At 35.3% G+C, this 13,636-nt stretch overlaps 1 protein-coding gene and 1 pseudogene across 1 annotated transcript; both read right to left on the reverse strand.

The window, feature by feature from the left end:
* Positions 1 to 395: 395 nt before the first annotated feature.
* Positions 396 to 2,985, reverse strand: LOC127974760 (glycoprotein-N-acetylgalactosamine 3-beta-galactosyltransferase 1-like; annotated as a pseudogene).
* si:dkey-256h2.1 (uncharacterized protein LOC337520 homolog) lies at positions 2,323 to 11,405 on the reverse strand. The gene is made up of 12 exons (XM_052577594.1): positions 10,802 to 11,405; positions 9,725 to 9,864; positions 9,468 to 9,643; positions 9,224 to 9,384; positions 8,348 to 8,488; positions 7,647 to 7,768; positions 7,010 to 7,178; positions 6,444 to 6,589; positions 5,211 to 5,335; positions 4,146 to 4,272; positions 3,922 to 4,055; positions 2,323 to 3,551 (listed from the first exon to the last, which is right to left on the reverse strand). The coding sequence occupies exons 1-12, from the start codon at positions 11,263 to 11,265 to the stop codon at positions 3,432 to 3,434; spliced, it is 2,025 nt and encodes a 674-aa protein (XP_052433554.1). The 5' UTR covers positions 11,266 to 11,405; the 3' UTR covers positions 2,323 to 3,431.
* Between the last annotated feature and the right edge of the window lie 2,231 nt (positions 11,406 to 13,636).

Consider the following 13,636-nt stretch of genomic DNA (forward strand, 5'->3'; position numbering starts at 1 on the left):
AATATCAATGAGATACTATAATAGTTTTTATTAATATTTTGAATTAGTTTTTATTTGTACATTTTCTGTTTTCATTTTAATAATTTAGTTTTTGTTGTTATTTTAGTATTATGTTAGTATGTATGTGTGTTATACACACAAACACACACACACATTCAGTTAAACAATGTATTTAATTATTTCTTATTTTTAGTTTAACTGAACACACACACACACACACACAAATACTAAAAACAACACAGAAACATAATTATATATAAACATACATACAAAATAGTACATTTGTCAACCATCTTAATTTTTTTTTCAGTTAATGCTTACTGTATGAATTTAGTTTTAGTTAATATAATAACTTTGTTATATAATAATATTTCTGATTCACAGTATCAGCAGGTTTTAATCATTTATTGAATAATTTTATTTAAATAGAAACAGAGGATAAGATTTTGCAATTATACACAGCCTAAATAATAATAATAATGCTAATGATAATAATACTATAATATAATATCATATAATAACCCACACATATTTTCATTGAGAAACTGGGTTTGTAGCAACTGTAGTTTTCCATTCTCCGGGGGAAAGGGATTAAATGTTTCCTGTTGATCCCATTCGGATCTCTTGAATCCCTGGCCTTCACTCCTATGGTCTCCATGCACCTGCTCAAGGCCATGTCCTCCACAGAGCTGAAATGCTCACAGCGTCCCGTACCGAAGCCTTGTACAAATCTCCTGAGGGCCTCTCGGCTCATGTAACCCTGACGGACGAATGGCCGGAACCTTTTCTGTGTCATGACGGGAGAGCAGGTACCTCAGGTTCACCACCACAACAAACATGTCGTCATCAGCTTTGATGAACCAGTCGGTGTGCTGGAGGTGGTGGGCATGGATGTTCTGAAAGGCCCGGATGGTCTTCCAGTACAGCTGCGTTCAGCCCCACGGTGGGGAAGTCGGAGCTCTGCCAGCTCATGTACAGAACCTGGTTCCAGTATTTAGCTCAGACTCAGGCTCCAACATGCTGGAGATTTTTCAAAAGATTTTCAGGCTTCGTAAATGATCCAACAGAACACACACACACACACACACACACAGGAAAACAGGGACTGCGCCAGCTCATCTAGGACATTAAATCAAAACATGCACTAGAAGTCAAAAGTTTGCCCTCTCACTTTGTTGAACATACTCTCCCATTAAACAAATGTTTTCTTTCTTTTTTAAAGAAAATGAATACTTTTATTCAGCAAAAATGCATTCAATTGAACAAAAGCAATAGGAAAGGCTTGTTACATAAGATATTGATTTCAAATCAATTGTTTTAAACTGCTTTTCAAAGAAATTACTTTCACATAAATATTAAGTAGCACAGTTTTCAGCACAGATAATTATTATTTTTTTTAATTCTATTTGGAGTAATGCTGCAAAAATTCAGCTTTGCAAAACTTTTGAACAGTACTGTATGTTTATTATTATTATATATGACCCTGGAGCACAAAACCGGCACAAAACCTGGGGTATATTTGTAGCAACAGCCAATAATACACTGTATGGATCAAAAATATGATCACTAAAAATCATTAGGATATTAAGTAAGATCATGTTCCATCAAGATATTTTGTACATTTCCTACTGTAAATATATCAAAATGTGATTTTGATTAGTAATATGCATTGCTAAGAATTCATCTGGACAACTTTAAAGGATATTTTCTAAATATTATGAATTTTTTTTTTTTTTTGCACTCTAATGTTGTTTCACATAGCTTTATCTCAGCCAAATGCAGTCCTAACAAACCATACATCGATGGAAAACTTCTTTATTCAGCTGGTATTGTGGTCCAAGGTCACATATTATAAATTTAAACCATGCACAGAAATTAATTTCTTTACAAAATTGAAACGGTTTTATTTTTATATATTTTTAAATCAGCGCATAGGCAAAATTATTTTAATAATAAATATGTAAGATTGGTTGTCCAAACTTTTGACCGATAATGTAAATACTGAGCAAATATGATGCAAAATATATTAAAAGAGAGAAGTAATAAAGAACAAACTATTATTTTTCCATGCATGACTCTTGGCTTGAGAGTAAAGGTAAAGTGGATATGATAGTAGGCCAAATCTAACACTCATGAGCTGCTGAACAAAGACAAATCCAACGAATATCACACAAGATAGAAATATGTGCCAAAAAAAGGAAAATATTTGCAATATAAATAACTGGAAAAAAATACAAATATATTATTCTGTTACAGAAAAATACGACTTACCATATCCATGAAGTTCAGGTCAAAGAAAATGAAAGAATTCAAGAATTATCGGAAGTGGCCACATACAGCTTTTATTTCCTGTAACTGACTTCACAGACCTCGATTGTCTTGATAGCAGTTCCATGAACCTTAACCTTCATGCACAAGTTACTCAATTCAAAAAACCATTTACTTCAAAGCAAGAGTATACTCATTCCCAATGTTTTTGTTCCTCAAAATGATGTAGTGAGTTTTTACAGAATCCAAACTTTGACAAAAACTAGAATGTTCTGTTCTATTGTGTGCAGCCATCATAGGAGGTGCATTTCAATTACAGAACACAGTACATGTTATACTGCTTAGTTTTATAGAAGATCACCTAAAATCAGACAAGAGGTCAAGTGTGGAAACTACTGTAGCTGGGCAAGAACGATCTCTTTTTGACAAATGGTCGGTCCTCAAAATCAGGGACTTTAAGCTCCTTCAAAGTGAAAAGCACTCACGAATGAAGATCAAGGTTTGCTGCTCCTCCCTTCATTTGAAGTTAAGGAGCTACAGGAGATGTGTGTAATTGCACATAATTTTCACACGGAAGAAAACAATTAAAAAAAACTTCAGAGTCGCAAGACTTTAGAAGAATGACTGATGATAGTTTTTACTAAAGAGCACTACGTGAAACAGCGTTCCTAAATCTAGTAAGCTGCCTACATAGACAACTGCCTTCTTACCCAACATCATAACTCAAATGGATTTAGATTTCAAGATACTTCTCAGTATTTTTACTGAGATCTTTAGATTGCATTATGGGATTTCTTTCTTCACAAGTGAAAAAAAGGTACAGTATCTTAGGAAACATCATAATTGCTATCTTTTGGACCAGACTTTGTATTAAGAGCATCTATGATGCCTTAAAATGCTGCCTAAATATGCAGCTTACTAGGTCAGTGATTTAGTACACACAGCTAGTAATGCAAAAAAAATGATTTAACAGAGACTGATGTGTGTCTCTTAAGACATCATTTATTTGAAAAAGATCTGTCAATTTACTGTCTAATCTCATCGTCTAAACTGAATTATGCCAAAGCATTTATAAACAAAATACCTTTCAAAAATAAGCAGCATTAGGGAATACCAAATATTTCTGAATAATGATGAGTTATACTGGCAAAAAAAATCATAAATCATTTATAAAACACTAGAGATGAGTACATAATAATGTACCCCGGATTAGTCTTTGGATCTGGATTGCGTCCTTCAAAGAGTCCGAAGTAAAGGACAGAATTCGTTCCACTCATGTCCAGCTGTGAGGGGAATAAAATGTTTTTAAAATCATTACCAACATCATGCAGCTATAAAAAGAATCAATTACATGCTTCTGGCTATGAGGGTTTAGAAGAACCATTCAGCTTTCCTCAAAACCTTTCAGTAAACAGTGCTTTAGTGTGGAAAAGATTTTAAAAACCTGAAGAACCTGTTTCCACTATAAAGAATATTTTGTGCAATAGAAAGGATCCATGGATGTGAAACGCTCTTCATGAGATCATCAGTGCCAATACAGAGCATTATTTTAAAGAGTGCGTGTCAGAATCAAATATGGCTGTACTACTAACTGATTGCTGCACAGGTCATGCAGTATATGTAGTATGCATATATCGTTCTGTTTTGCTGTACCTGGGAAGTGATGTCAGTCCTCCATGGATCCACCTGGAGCCCGTCGCACCAGCCTCCACGGCCGTACAACCAGGTCCCGTGTTCATTGGGCACTGCTCCTTCAAAAACCCGCATGGCACAGCCCAGAGGTGATCCTGCACGGACATGCACATCGGTTTTACTCTCACTGGCACAGTCAAAACACATAAGATGTTGTCTAGTTCACTCATCCTGCTCCAACTGACCAGCTGTCTCAAACACGAGGGTGTTATTGATGGATCTGTTGATCAGGAAATGATGTGATGTCACACAAAATTCACCGCAGAAGTTCTCGTCAGACCCGTGAGCCGTGATAACGGCATATAACTCCACCTGCCACACAATAATACACATTCAATTCATGGAAGGTTACAATTCTCCAGAAATATCACATGCAAAAATAAATAAAATAATAAGAAATTAAAGAATGAATGAATGTATCATTATACTAAAATAATACAAAACATATTTTACAAATATATTATAATTGTTTTGTATTATTATTGGTATTTTCAGTCTAATTATTTGTACTATTCGAGCACATGTAAAAAAACATTCAATTTATGGAAAGTTTTTACTTGTACACAAATTTATAAAATCATATGCAAAATAAAGGAATAGATATAAATAAATAAATTGATTGACTGTATTATTATAAAGGTCATATTAATAAGACTTAAAAAAAAAAATCCATGGAATGTTTTTACTTATCCAGAAATGTTATGTAAAAATTTACATTTTTGCATTACTATTGTTATTATTATTATTTATAGTACTGTTCCAGCATTCAAATAATGGAAAGTTTTTCATATATACAAACACACACATACATATATATATATACTTTTTTTTTAATTAGAATGACAAATTATGACTTTTTAAAATTAAATTGAATTAAAATTAAATGTATGCATTTAGCAGACGCTTTTATCCAAAGGGACTTACAGTGCATTCAGGCTATCAATTTTTTACATATCATGTGTTCCCGGGGGAATCGAATCCCCAACCTTGCGCTTGTTAAAGCAGTGCTCTTCCAATTGAGCTACAGGAACAATAAAACATTTATTATTATAATATTTGGTCAAAAAAACTTCTATATTGTCTGATATTTGGAAGTTTTTAATGAAATATTTAGATTTTTTGTTTGGCCAATGTGTCAGACGCAGGATTTTACATTTTGACTGGGATTCTATTATTAGAACTATTTCATAGTTTCATTTTAACTATTATTTTAACTATTTCATCAATGAAAAGAGGTTTGGATTTATCACCTTCTTTGTTGAAGCTGGAAGAGTGAACTTGATCTCCTGGTATCTGCTGTTATAGTCCTTGTCAAACGTCCCCCCAGGGAACAGTGACATCACCTTGAAAGGGTACAGTCTGTCGGAGTAATTATCTGCGAACAATGTCAGATGATGTCAACATCCATAACAGACATCCTCATCCCGCTGCAATCTATTTGTCTTGGTTTATTACTACAGTAACTCGACTTGCACTGATGCATTTTGGGAAACAGCCAAGCCTCTAAATGCACTTCCAGGAAATGTGTATTTATGGTGTTCTGCAAGTGCACTAAAATGGAACAAGTGATTATATAGATTGATGACTCATTGTAAATATTATTGTAAAACTGAGGCTGACTATAAACTAGAAGTGTGCAGGAAGCGTCAGTAACCGACTTTAAGTTCTCTGCAAGTTACATTTTCAGAAGCGTAATATCAACCCATTTTAATAATGAAGAACTTTCTGTAGTGTTGACTATGTCGATGATATTTACACTTCTCTTTTCCAAAACTGGAGACAGCTCATTTTGTTCCTTTGAGTATGAGTCAATAGAACACGTGTGGGTGAGCAATAGCATTCACAGCTGCACGCAGTAAATCAGTCACTGGTATGTTCTTTCCACGAAAATGTTGTTTATAAAAAAAAAATATTTGTCAAAATCTAGTGTCCACTGCCTATACGCATTCCTCCAAAAATTATCCCTAGTGAAAGAGAAACTCACATGTGTTCAATTTAGAATGCACTATATAGGCGGCAACTCAGTGTGTCATACAAATAGGGCAGGTGGCCCCAAAAGTTGCACACTTTATAACCATAGCTAAACGTATTTGACATGAAAAATCTTTAGCACAGTATTTACAAGCATTTTGAAACTCTCAGTATTGCATATAAAGTATGCACTATATGAATATATTTTTCAATATAATTTGTCTGTGATGCAAAGTTGTTGTTTTTTTAGCATCATTTCTCTTTTCTTTATTGTCACATGATCCTTTGCAAATCATTCTAATATGCTGCTGCTCAAGAAACACTTATTATCAAAGCTGAAAACAGTTTTACCTTTTGCTTTTTGTGTTTTTAGGATTTTTTGACGAATATAAAGTTACAAAATACAGTAGAAACAAATATATTATGTCTCTACTGTCACTTTAGATCATTTAATGTGTCCCTGCTATATAAAAGTGTTTATTTCTTAAGAAATAAATCAAATAAGTTGTGACCTGTCTGGTTGCTGTGACTAAAGCGTAGCTGGAGAGACGTCATCCATGGCATGGCCCATGGCACAGTCTTCATGGTGAAGACACATTTCTTGTCATTTAGCAGAGGAATCAAAGGAGAAACATCCGTTAGCCAATGACCCGTGCCCCTGGAAACAAACAGTTTCTACCATCAGCAATGAGCTGTAACACACTGTCTGAAGCCCAGTGCCCATTACTATAAAGGTAACAAGAAGGACAACTATTTTAGTGTCCTCACCAATGACGTTCTATATATTATAAGTGCAAACTCCAGGTTTGTCATCTGCCACCTTAAATACTCAAGCTCTTTGAAGCAGGTGGATTCTGATTGGCTGTCAATGGCTGTTTTTATCATTCGTCAGCTGGAAAACAATGTTCTGAAAGTCATTCCGATTATATTATTCCTCTGTGCCGGAATAAATATAGAATGATATTTAAAACTAAATCTCTATCATTATTTTTCACATCCTGGGTGTGAACGGGCTTTAAGGCTAATCGTTTAATGTCCACAATGACAATGTTGAGAAGACAGCAGCACTGATCTGTACCTGCGGAAGGCTGTTATCCAGCGCCCGAGCTCCAGGTTGCAGTATGGGCTGGTGCGATCGCAGCATACGTACAGCTGTACGGTGTGATCCCAGTGAGCACACGTCTCGTCCCTGCGGCCGGGACAGGACAGGGAGGCGTCCAATTCCAGAATATCATAATCCATGAAATCTAGAAACAATAACAGACAGAATTAGACAACAACAAAAAAAGTCTATCTTTGAATGGTAGGCCTGTCATGGTGGATGTGACTACCGTATTTTCCGGACTATAAGTAGCACTTTTTTTCATAGTTTGGCTGGTCCTGCGACTTATAGTCAGGTGCGACTTATTTATCTAAATTAATTTGACATGAACCAAGAGAAATGAACTAAGTGAAAACATTACCTTCTCCAGCCGCCAGAGGGCGCTCTATGCTGCTCAGTTCTCCTGTAGTCTACACTGAGCAGCATAGAGCGCCCTCTGGCGGCTGTAGATGGAAATGTTTTCTTTCAGTTCTTGGTTCTGAATAAATGCAACTTATAGTCCAGTGCGACTTATATATGTTTTTTTCCTCATCATGACGTATTTTTGGACTGATGCGACTTATACTCAGGTGCAACTTGTAGTCAGAAAAATACGGTAATGTGAAGCTCAAACCTTCAGGCAGATCCACCACCGCCTGAGCTCCCGTCTCTCCCTGCATCAGATGACGATCAAACACAGGCACTATAACAGCAGGCTGACTCAGGTGCTCCTGCAGAGCCTCATTGAATGTGAACCTGAGGAATTAAATAAAGGTGAACCAGACGGAGGTAAAAAGAACTACAATTATGATACCACGAGTTAGTCATAGTAATGGCCAGGACGGTAATTGGACAATACTTATCAATTTTAAGATTTTAAGATCAGCATTTGGCACATATTAGCACAATATCAGCTGTCAGCACCCAGTTCTCCAGATATCACTATGGTATTCCCTGTGGTACATTCCACTTTACTTCACTCTATTCAAATTGTGATAACAGCCCCAGTTTCCAGAGCATGAACTAAACGTTAAGACCAGTTGTCTTGAGTGGATTGAACACACAAATGTTTTAAACATAAGTATAAGCTGTTAAGATATCACATATCAGTTTCGGTTATACTTTATTTTAAGGTGTCCTTGTTACAGTTTAATTATACATTTAAGTACTGAGAACTTAATTAACTACATGTACTTGCTATATGGTTAGGGTTAGGATCAGGGTTTAGTTTAGAGTTACTTGCATGTAATTATGCATAATTTCTTGGTTTTATAATAATTACATGTAACGTGCAACAAGGACACCTTAAAATAAAGCGTTACCCTGTTTTCTTACCACTGCGCCTGCCAGGCCATGAATCTGAAGGAGGGATAGAGGAACCAGCCCATCTCAGACAGCGCCCCCTTCTGGTTGATCGCAAAGAAGAAGTTTGGAGAAGGTGTGACCTGGATAGTCACATTCACAGGGTTCCCCTTTCTATCGAAACAATCCACATGTCAAAAATGATTGAAAAAAAAAAAAGAAAATTTTTATATATATATATATATATATATATATATATATATATATATATATATATATATATATATATATATATATATATATATATATATATATATATATATATATATATATATATATATATATATATATATATAACAATGCATGATTTATCAGCCTGTCTAAATAATACAAGTCATGCTGTAAACATTGCAAATACACACATTAAGTTCTTAAGTATTGAATAATGAAATGCTAAAGTCTTATTATGACTCGTTTGACAACACACAACCAATCATAAATCTTCATGAAAATTCATGTGCTGTCACTAAAACTTTCACGTGCCATTTTTCATGTGAAGGAAATTACTTTTGAAGAAGACCACAAAAATTACAGCGTTAATTTAAGCATTTTTACAGATGGACAGGCTGTTATAAAAATAAGTAGTGTGTTTGTATGTTGCATGTTTTTAATTAAAGTTATTAACTTCACTCATATACAATAAAAATAGGAAAACTATTATTACTTGTCTTAAATTAAAGGAGGGAAAAAAAGTTTTTCTTTTTATTTATTCCTTCCCTTTCTAGCTTGTACTTATTTGAGCAAAGCCTGAAACTTGGTGTTACAACACTTCCTGTGTTTTAGTCATTTTGTTGGGTGCTTATTATTTTATTCCTATTTAGCCTTATTTTAGTGCTTATTTAGTTGTACCGCAGTGCTTCCATGACAGATGGTTCGATATGGACCATAGACGCAGGAATGTTGATGGAGGTGGAACAATCGTCTCCTAAGCAGTTCATGTCCTGTATGGGATGCCCAGGTAATGCATACACCAGCACTCCGGTAGCGTTAGATTCAGCCATGGTTTTTATCTTTAACATTTAAAAACATTGAAAATCAGGCCAGATCTTGTATCTTGAACACATATCCATGTTGCCTTGCTCATGCAGCTAACCTTTGTGAAGAAAGAGCAGCCCCCCTCAGATACCCATGCCACTGCACCTTTGACAGATGCTACAGGTTTACAACCATCACCAGCATCCAGCAGTCTGTAAGGATCTGCACCCCACCGTCCATTCAGCCAGTCGTATCGGGCATTGAGACGCTTGGCGATCACCGGTGCACTCCAGTCTGTAATTCCAGAATATTTAAGAAATGATGCCAACAAAACAAATGGAACCGAGGCATGTGATCCCACCGAGACACACTCACCTGGAGAGGAGAAAAGCACCTGAGCGAGGCCGCAGTTGTGTCCTCCACATCCCCACGAGTACAGAACTCTGGGTAACCAGTTACCCAGCGCAAACACAGGAATAGGAGAGAAATGCAGTCTGGACAAGATCTCTTTTCCTCTAACAAGTAAAAAAAAAAGAAAAGAAAAGGTGTTTGAATATGAATTGCCTTAATATAGATTTTGCATACTGTGGTAATATCACACTACAGTTACAGCATTTTTTAAAGGTAATAATAATAAAAACTATAGTATTACCATTATATCCAAACATCATAATATGAACTGGTATTTCTGTAATAAATAAATAGTAAAAAAAATAATAATAAAAAAAAAATAAATAATAATAATAATAATAATAATAATCAATAAATCAATCACCTTTATTTATATAGTGCTTTAAACAAAATACATTGCGTCAAAGCACTGAACAACATTCATTTGGAAAACAGTGTCTCAATAGTGCAAAATGATAGTTAAAGGCAGTTCATCATTGAATTCAGTGATGTCATCTCTCTTCAGTTGAAATAGTGTCTGTGCAATAAAAGAAGTATGAATTAAAAAAAAACCTGTCTGCATCTATCTATCTATCTATCTATCTGTGATTTGATATCAGATGCAATACCATAGTACTTTAAAACATCTTACAGTATTGAATATTAAAATATTTGTATACTAAAAATGGAAATTATTTAAATGGTTTTCCAAGGTAACCAAAATATTAAAGAGAAAACTTAAAAATGATTAAAAAGTACTTTTCAGTCTATTTATACCTACAGCGATGGTTTAGTCAATAAATAATAATAAATACATAAGTAAATTAATACATTTCTTAAGGAAAACACAAAATTGGTCTATCCATCTATCACTGCAGTGAATGTCTATATATGTGTATATGCGGGTGTGTGTGTGTATGGTAGTTATTGAAATGGTTCTCCAAAGTAAATTTAAGAATACAACAGTATCATGTTGTCCAAAATCATAATAACACGTGGTACGGTCTGGTAGAAAGCAAGCTTCAGTGTTAGCTGTTAATATGATCCTGAATGTGTCTGTACCCATGGGCTGCAGCCGTGTACACCTGTTCTTTCATCCAGAGGGCGTCCTGCTGCGCAGTGTCATCCAGGGACAGCAGCAGGACTTCAGTGTTGGCCGGCAGATATTTCAGCAGGTCTGACAGAGACTCGTTCCACGTCCACAGACACTCCAGAAAGGCGGATTTATTGGTGAACGCGTGCACGATGAGCGCGCTCCTCGAGTCGTTCTGAGGACTGTACTGAAACACTCCGTTCAGAGTTTGCACCTTGAACGCAGGAGCAACATCTCCAGGTTCAAACCCCTCCAGACCTTCAGTGGACCTTCCTCTGTATCCGGTGCTGCCTGCATTATGCTCCGGGGAGTCTATGTGGTGCAGATTATCAGAAGATTTCGCATTTCTCGGAGGAGACGTTGCATTAACGCGGAACGCTGCGCAGAAATATAACAGATAAAAACAAAGCAGCAGAAATCGAGAGTGAAACATGGTTTTCAGCTGAGAATGGGCATTTCTTTGTTTATGAACACGCACGTGAATTGTACACGCTCCCGAGTCCGTGTATATCTAACGTTACATTGTTTCACTTTTAATTCAACTTCTTCCTCATTTAGATAAACGCGGGGCGTGACCTACGGAGGCCTGGCAGGTTTGAGTGACACGATCAATTTGCCAATAAGAGACGAGAAGGAGCGTGTTACTATGCAAAATATTAAATAGAACCTTGCGAAATAAATATTCAAAATAAATTCAAACCTTGATAAAAAGAATGAAAAACAGCAACGAGTGGAAAATCTATTTCGTTTTTCACTTTATGTAATTTTAATATGCAATATATTATTTCTTCAAATGTTATTTGGTGTTATTTATAAACGATCATAGTACGTTTTATTTTTATATTTGCTTTTATTTTTTATTTTGTTTTAGTTTTCATTGCATTTATTTCATTTTTGTTTTTAATCTTTTCAGCCTTATTATTTTTATATCCGTTTCAGTTTTTCAACTTATAGACTACTTATTTCAGTTATCTGCCAGCTATTTATTTATATTTTATTTTATTCTATTGTTCTTTTATGCCCAGTTGAAATATAGAAGTGATTTAATTTGCATTACTATTAATATTTCAAATAAAATAATTTAGCAACATTCTAGTTTGTCAGCTGGTAGCATTTAAGTTATTCTATCTTAAGGTAAATGTGCTGGAGTATGATACAGACGATGTTGGAAAGTGTCACCTTAACACCTGGACTACAATAGGTTTTTATCGGTCTAATGAGGTTAAAGATCATCTGGTAAAAATATTTTACAAATTGTATTGTGTTGAGTTTTTTTCTTCTTCCTCAGTTCCACATTATCAGTTGATGTATACGATATAAATACACTGTATAATATAAATGTTGCTTTCTCTGCCAAATCACATAACACGAAGACGTATGAGTATTTGATTTTTTTCTAATCAGCTGTGCAGTACTATAACTGGTTATATTTAAGTGTGCTTTAAAAATAAATGTCCTACATATTATTATTATTATTATGCATTTATTATGACTGAATGGTGTCATATACGGTGCATTTACATTAACATGATGATTGAACTTCTTTTAAAAGACAAAGGGGCTGCTGATGTTGAATCGTGTGTGAATCAAATATAATATCGTGGTATGTCTTACAAGTGACTTCCAGGGAAGAAAGAAATGTCAGACGTCTGTGGGTCTAATGGGAAAACTGAATGTGGTTGAACCAGGTTTGCTAATTTTTCCTTTTTTTTTTTCCACATGCATAGCCTACATCACATCTATCACAACGTAATGACATATATTTTCTTCAGAAATCCTTCTAGAAAAAAACAAAAAAAAAAAAAAGGCGATCGCTGTGATTTAGTTGAAGGTTTCAAAATGCACCTACTTTTGGTCCAAGACGTCAGGCTGAAACTGATAACGCTCTGTTCTGAAACAAATTAATAATAATAATAAAAGGTAACTGTTATTTGGGGATATTTGTTCACAGCGCCACCTAGTGCAGTTTAATGATTAAAGCATGACGAATAGTCATACCAGATAATGTCTAATATGGCGAGAAGTTTCACTCTCACTATACTTCCGGCTTCTAAACTGGTTGCAGTTCCACTCTGATTCCACATGAGGGCGCTCACAGGACGAGTGCAAAATGAATGGAGGTCAATGGCGGTATTTCACTTAAAATCCACTTTCTCAAGATATAATTTTTTGTCTAGTAATTTGAATGTTGTATTCTAAAGGAGATGCAAAGAAATGACACATTGCTGGGTGTTCGATTTTTTAGAATCACTTATTGGCTTTAAAAAGTCTTTTAAATGTCAATGACGTCATACACATTCACATTCATTAGCAGAATGCTAGCGTGTTATGGGCAACAACAACTCAACCTGTAAGAAATCGAAAGGACATAAGTACTCGTTCATTCAACTTTCGACCTATAACCCATGTTGAACTTGCAAAACCTACAATCAGATCTGAGATTTCTCAACGGCAATCGGGTGAAAATGACAAATTTAGCCGTCTAGCCCTATAGACTCCCATTCATTTTGCCCTCATGGCGATCGCCCCCAGTGGAACTCTGGTGGTACTGCAACCAAAATTCGGTACAATAGGAGTGGGAAGGCTCTCCGTAGACAGGCTCTGGTCATACTGTCACATGATACATTTCCATGCTCTTTGCAACAACCTTGGCTTGTGCTCATTTGTTACACGGACACAAATGCAAACATAACCAAAAAAGAACGGTTCACAAATAGTCATTCGATTCAGTTATTTGAGCGATAATAGAGCGACTGTTTCACTTTTTTGGGAATCTTCAAAGATCATTTTAAGGCATAAAAGTT

Source organism: Carassius gibelio, chromosome B16, assembly GCF_023724105.1.
Source record: "Carassius gibelio isolate Cgi1373 ecotype wild population from Czech Republic chromosome B16, carGib1.2-hapl.c, whole genome shotgun sequence".
Taxonomy (NCBI): Eukaryota; Metazoa; Chordata; class Actinopteri; order Cypriniformes; family Cyprinidae; genus Carassius; species Carassius gibelio.

Bases quoted from the DNA above. Each gene is read 5' to 3' on its own strand.
- si:dkey-256h2.1 (XM_052577594.1), bottom strand. From the start codon at position 11,265: ATGTTTCACTCTCGATTTCTGCTGCTTTGTTTTTATCTGTTATATTTC. The intron at 9,385-9,467 runs GTTAGCTGCATG...TAAATGTTAAAG, and splicing joins GCTGCTCTTTCTTCACAAAG to ATAAAAACCATGGCTGAATC. The intron at 3,552-3,921 runs GTACAGCAAAAC...TTCCCCTCACAG, and splicing joins GGACTGACATCACTTCCCAG to CTGGACATGAGTGGAACGAA.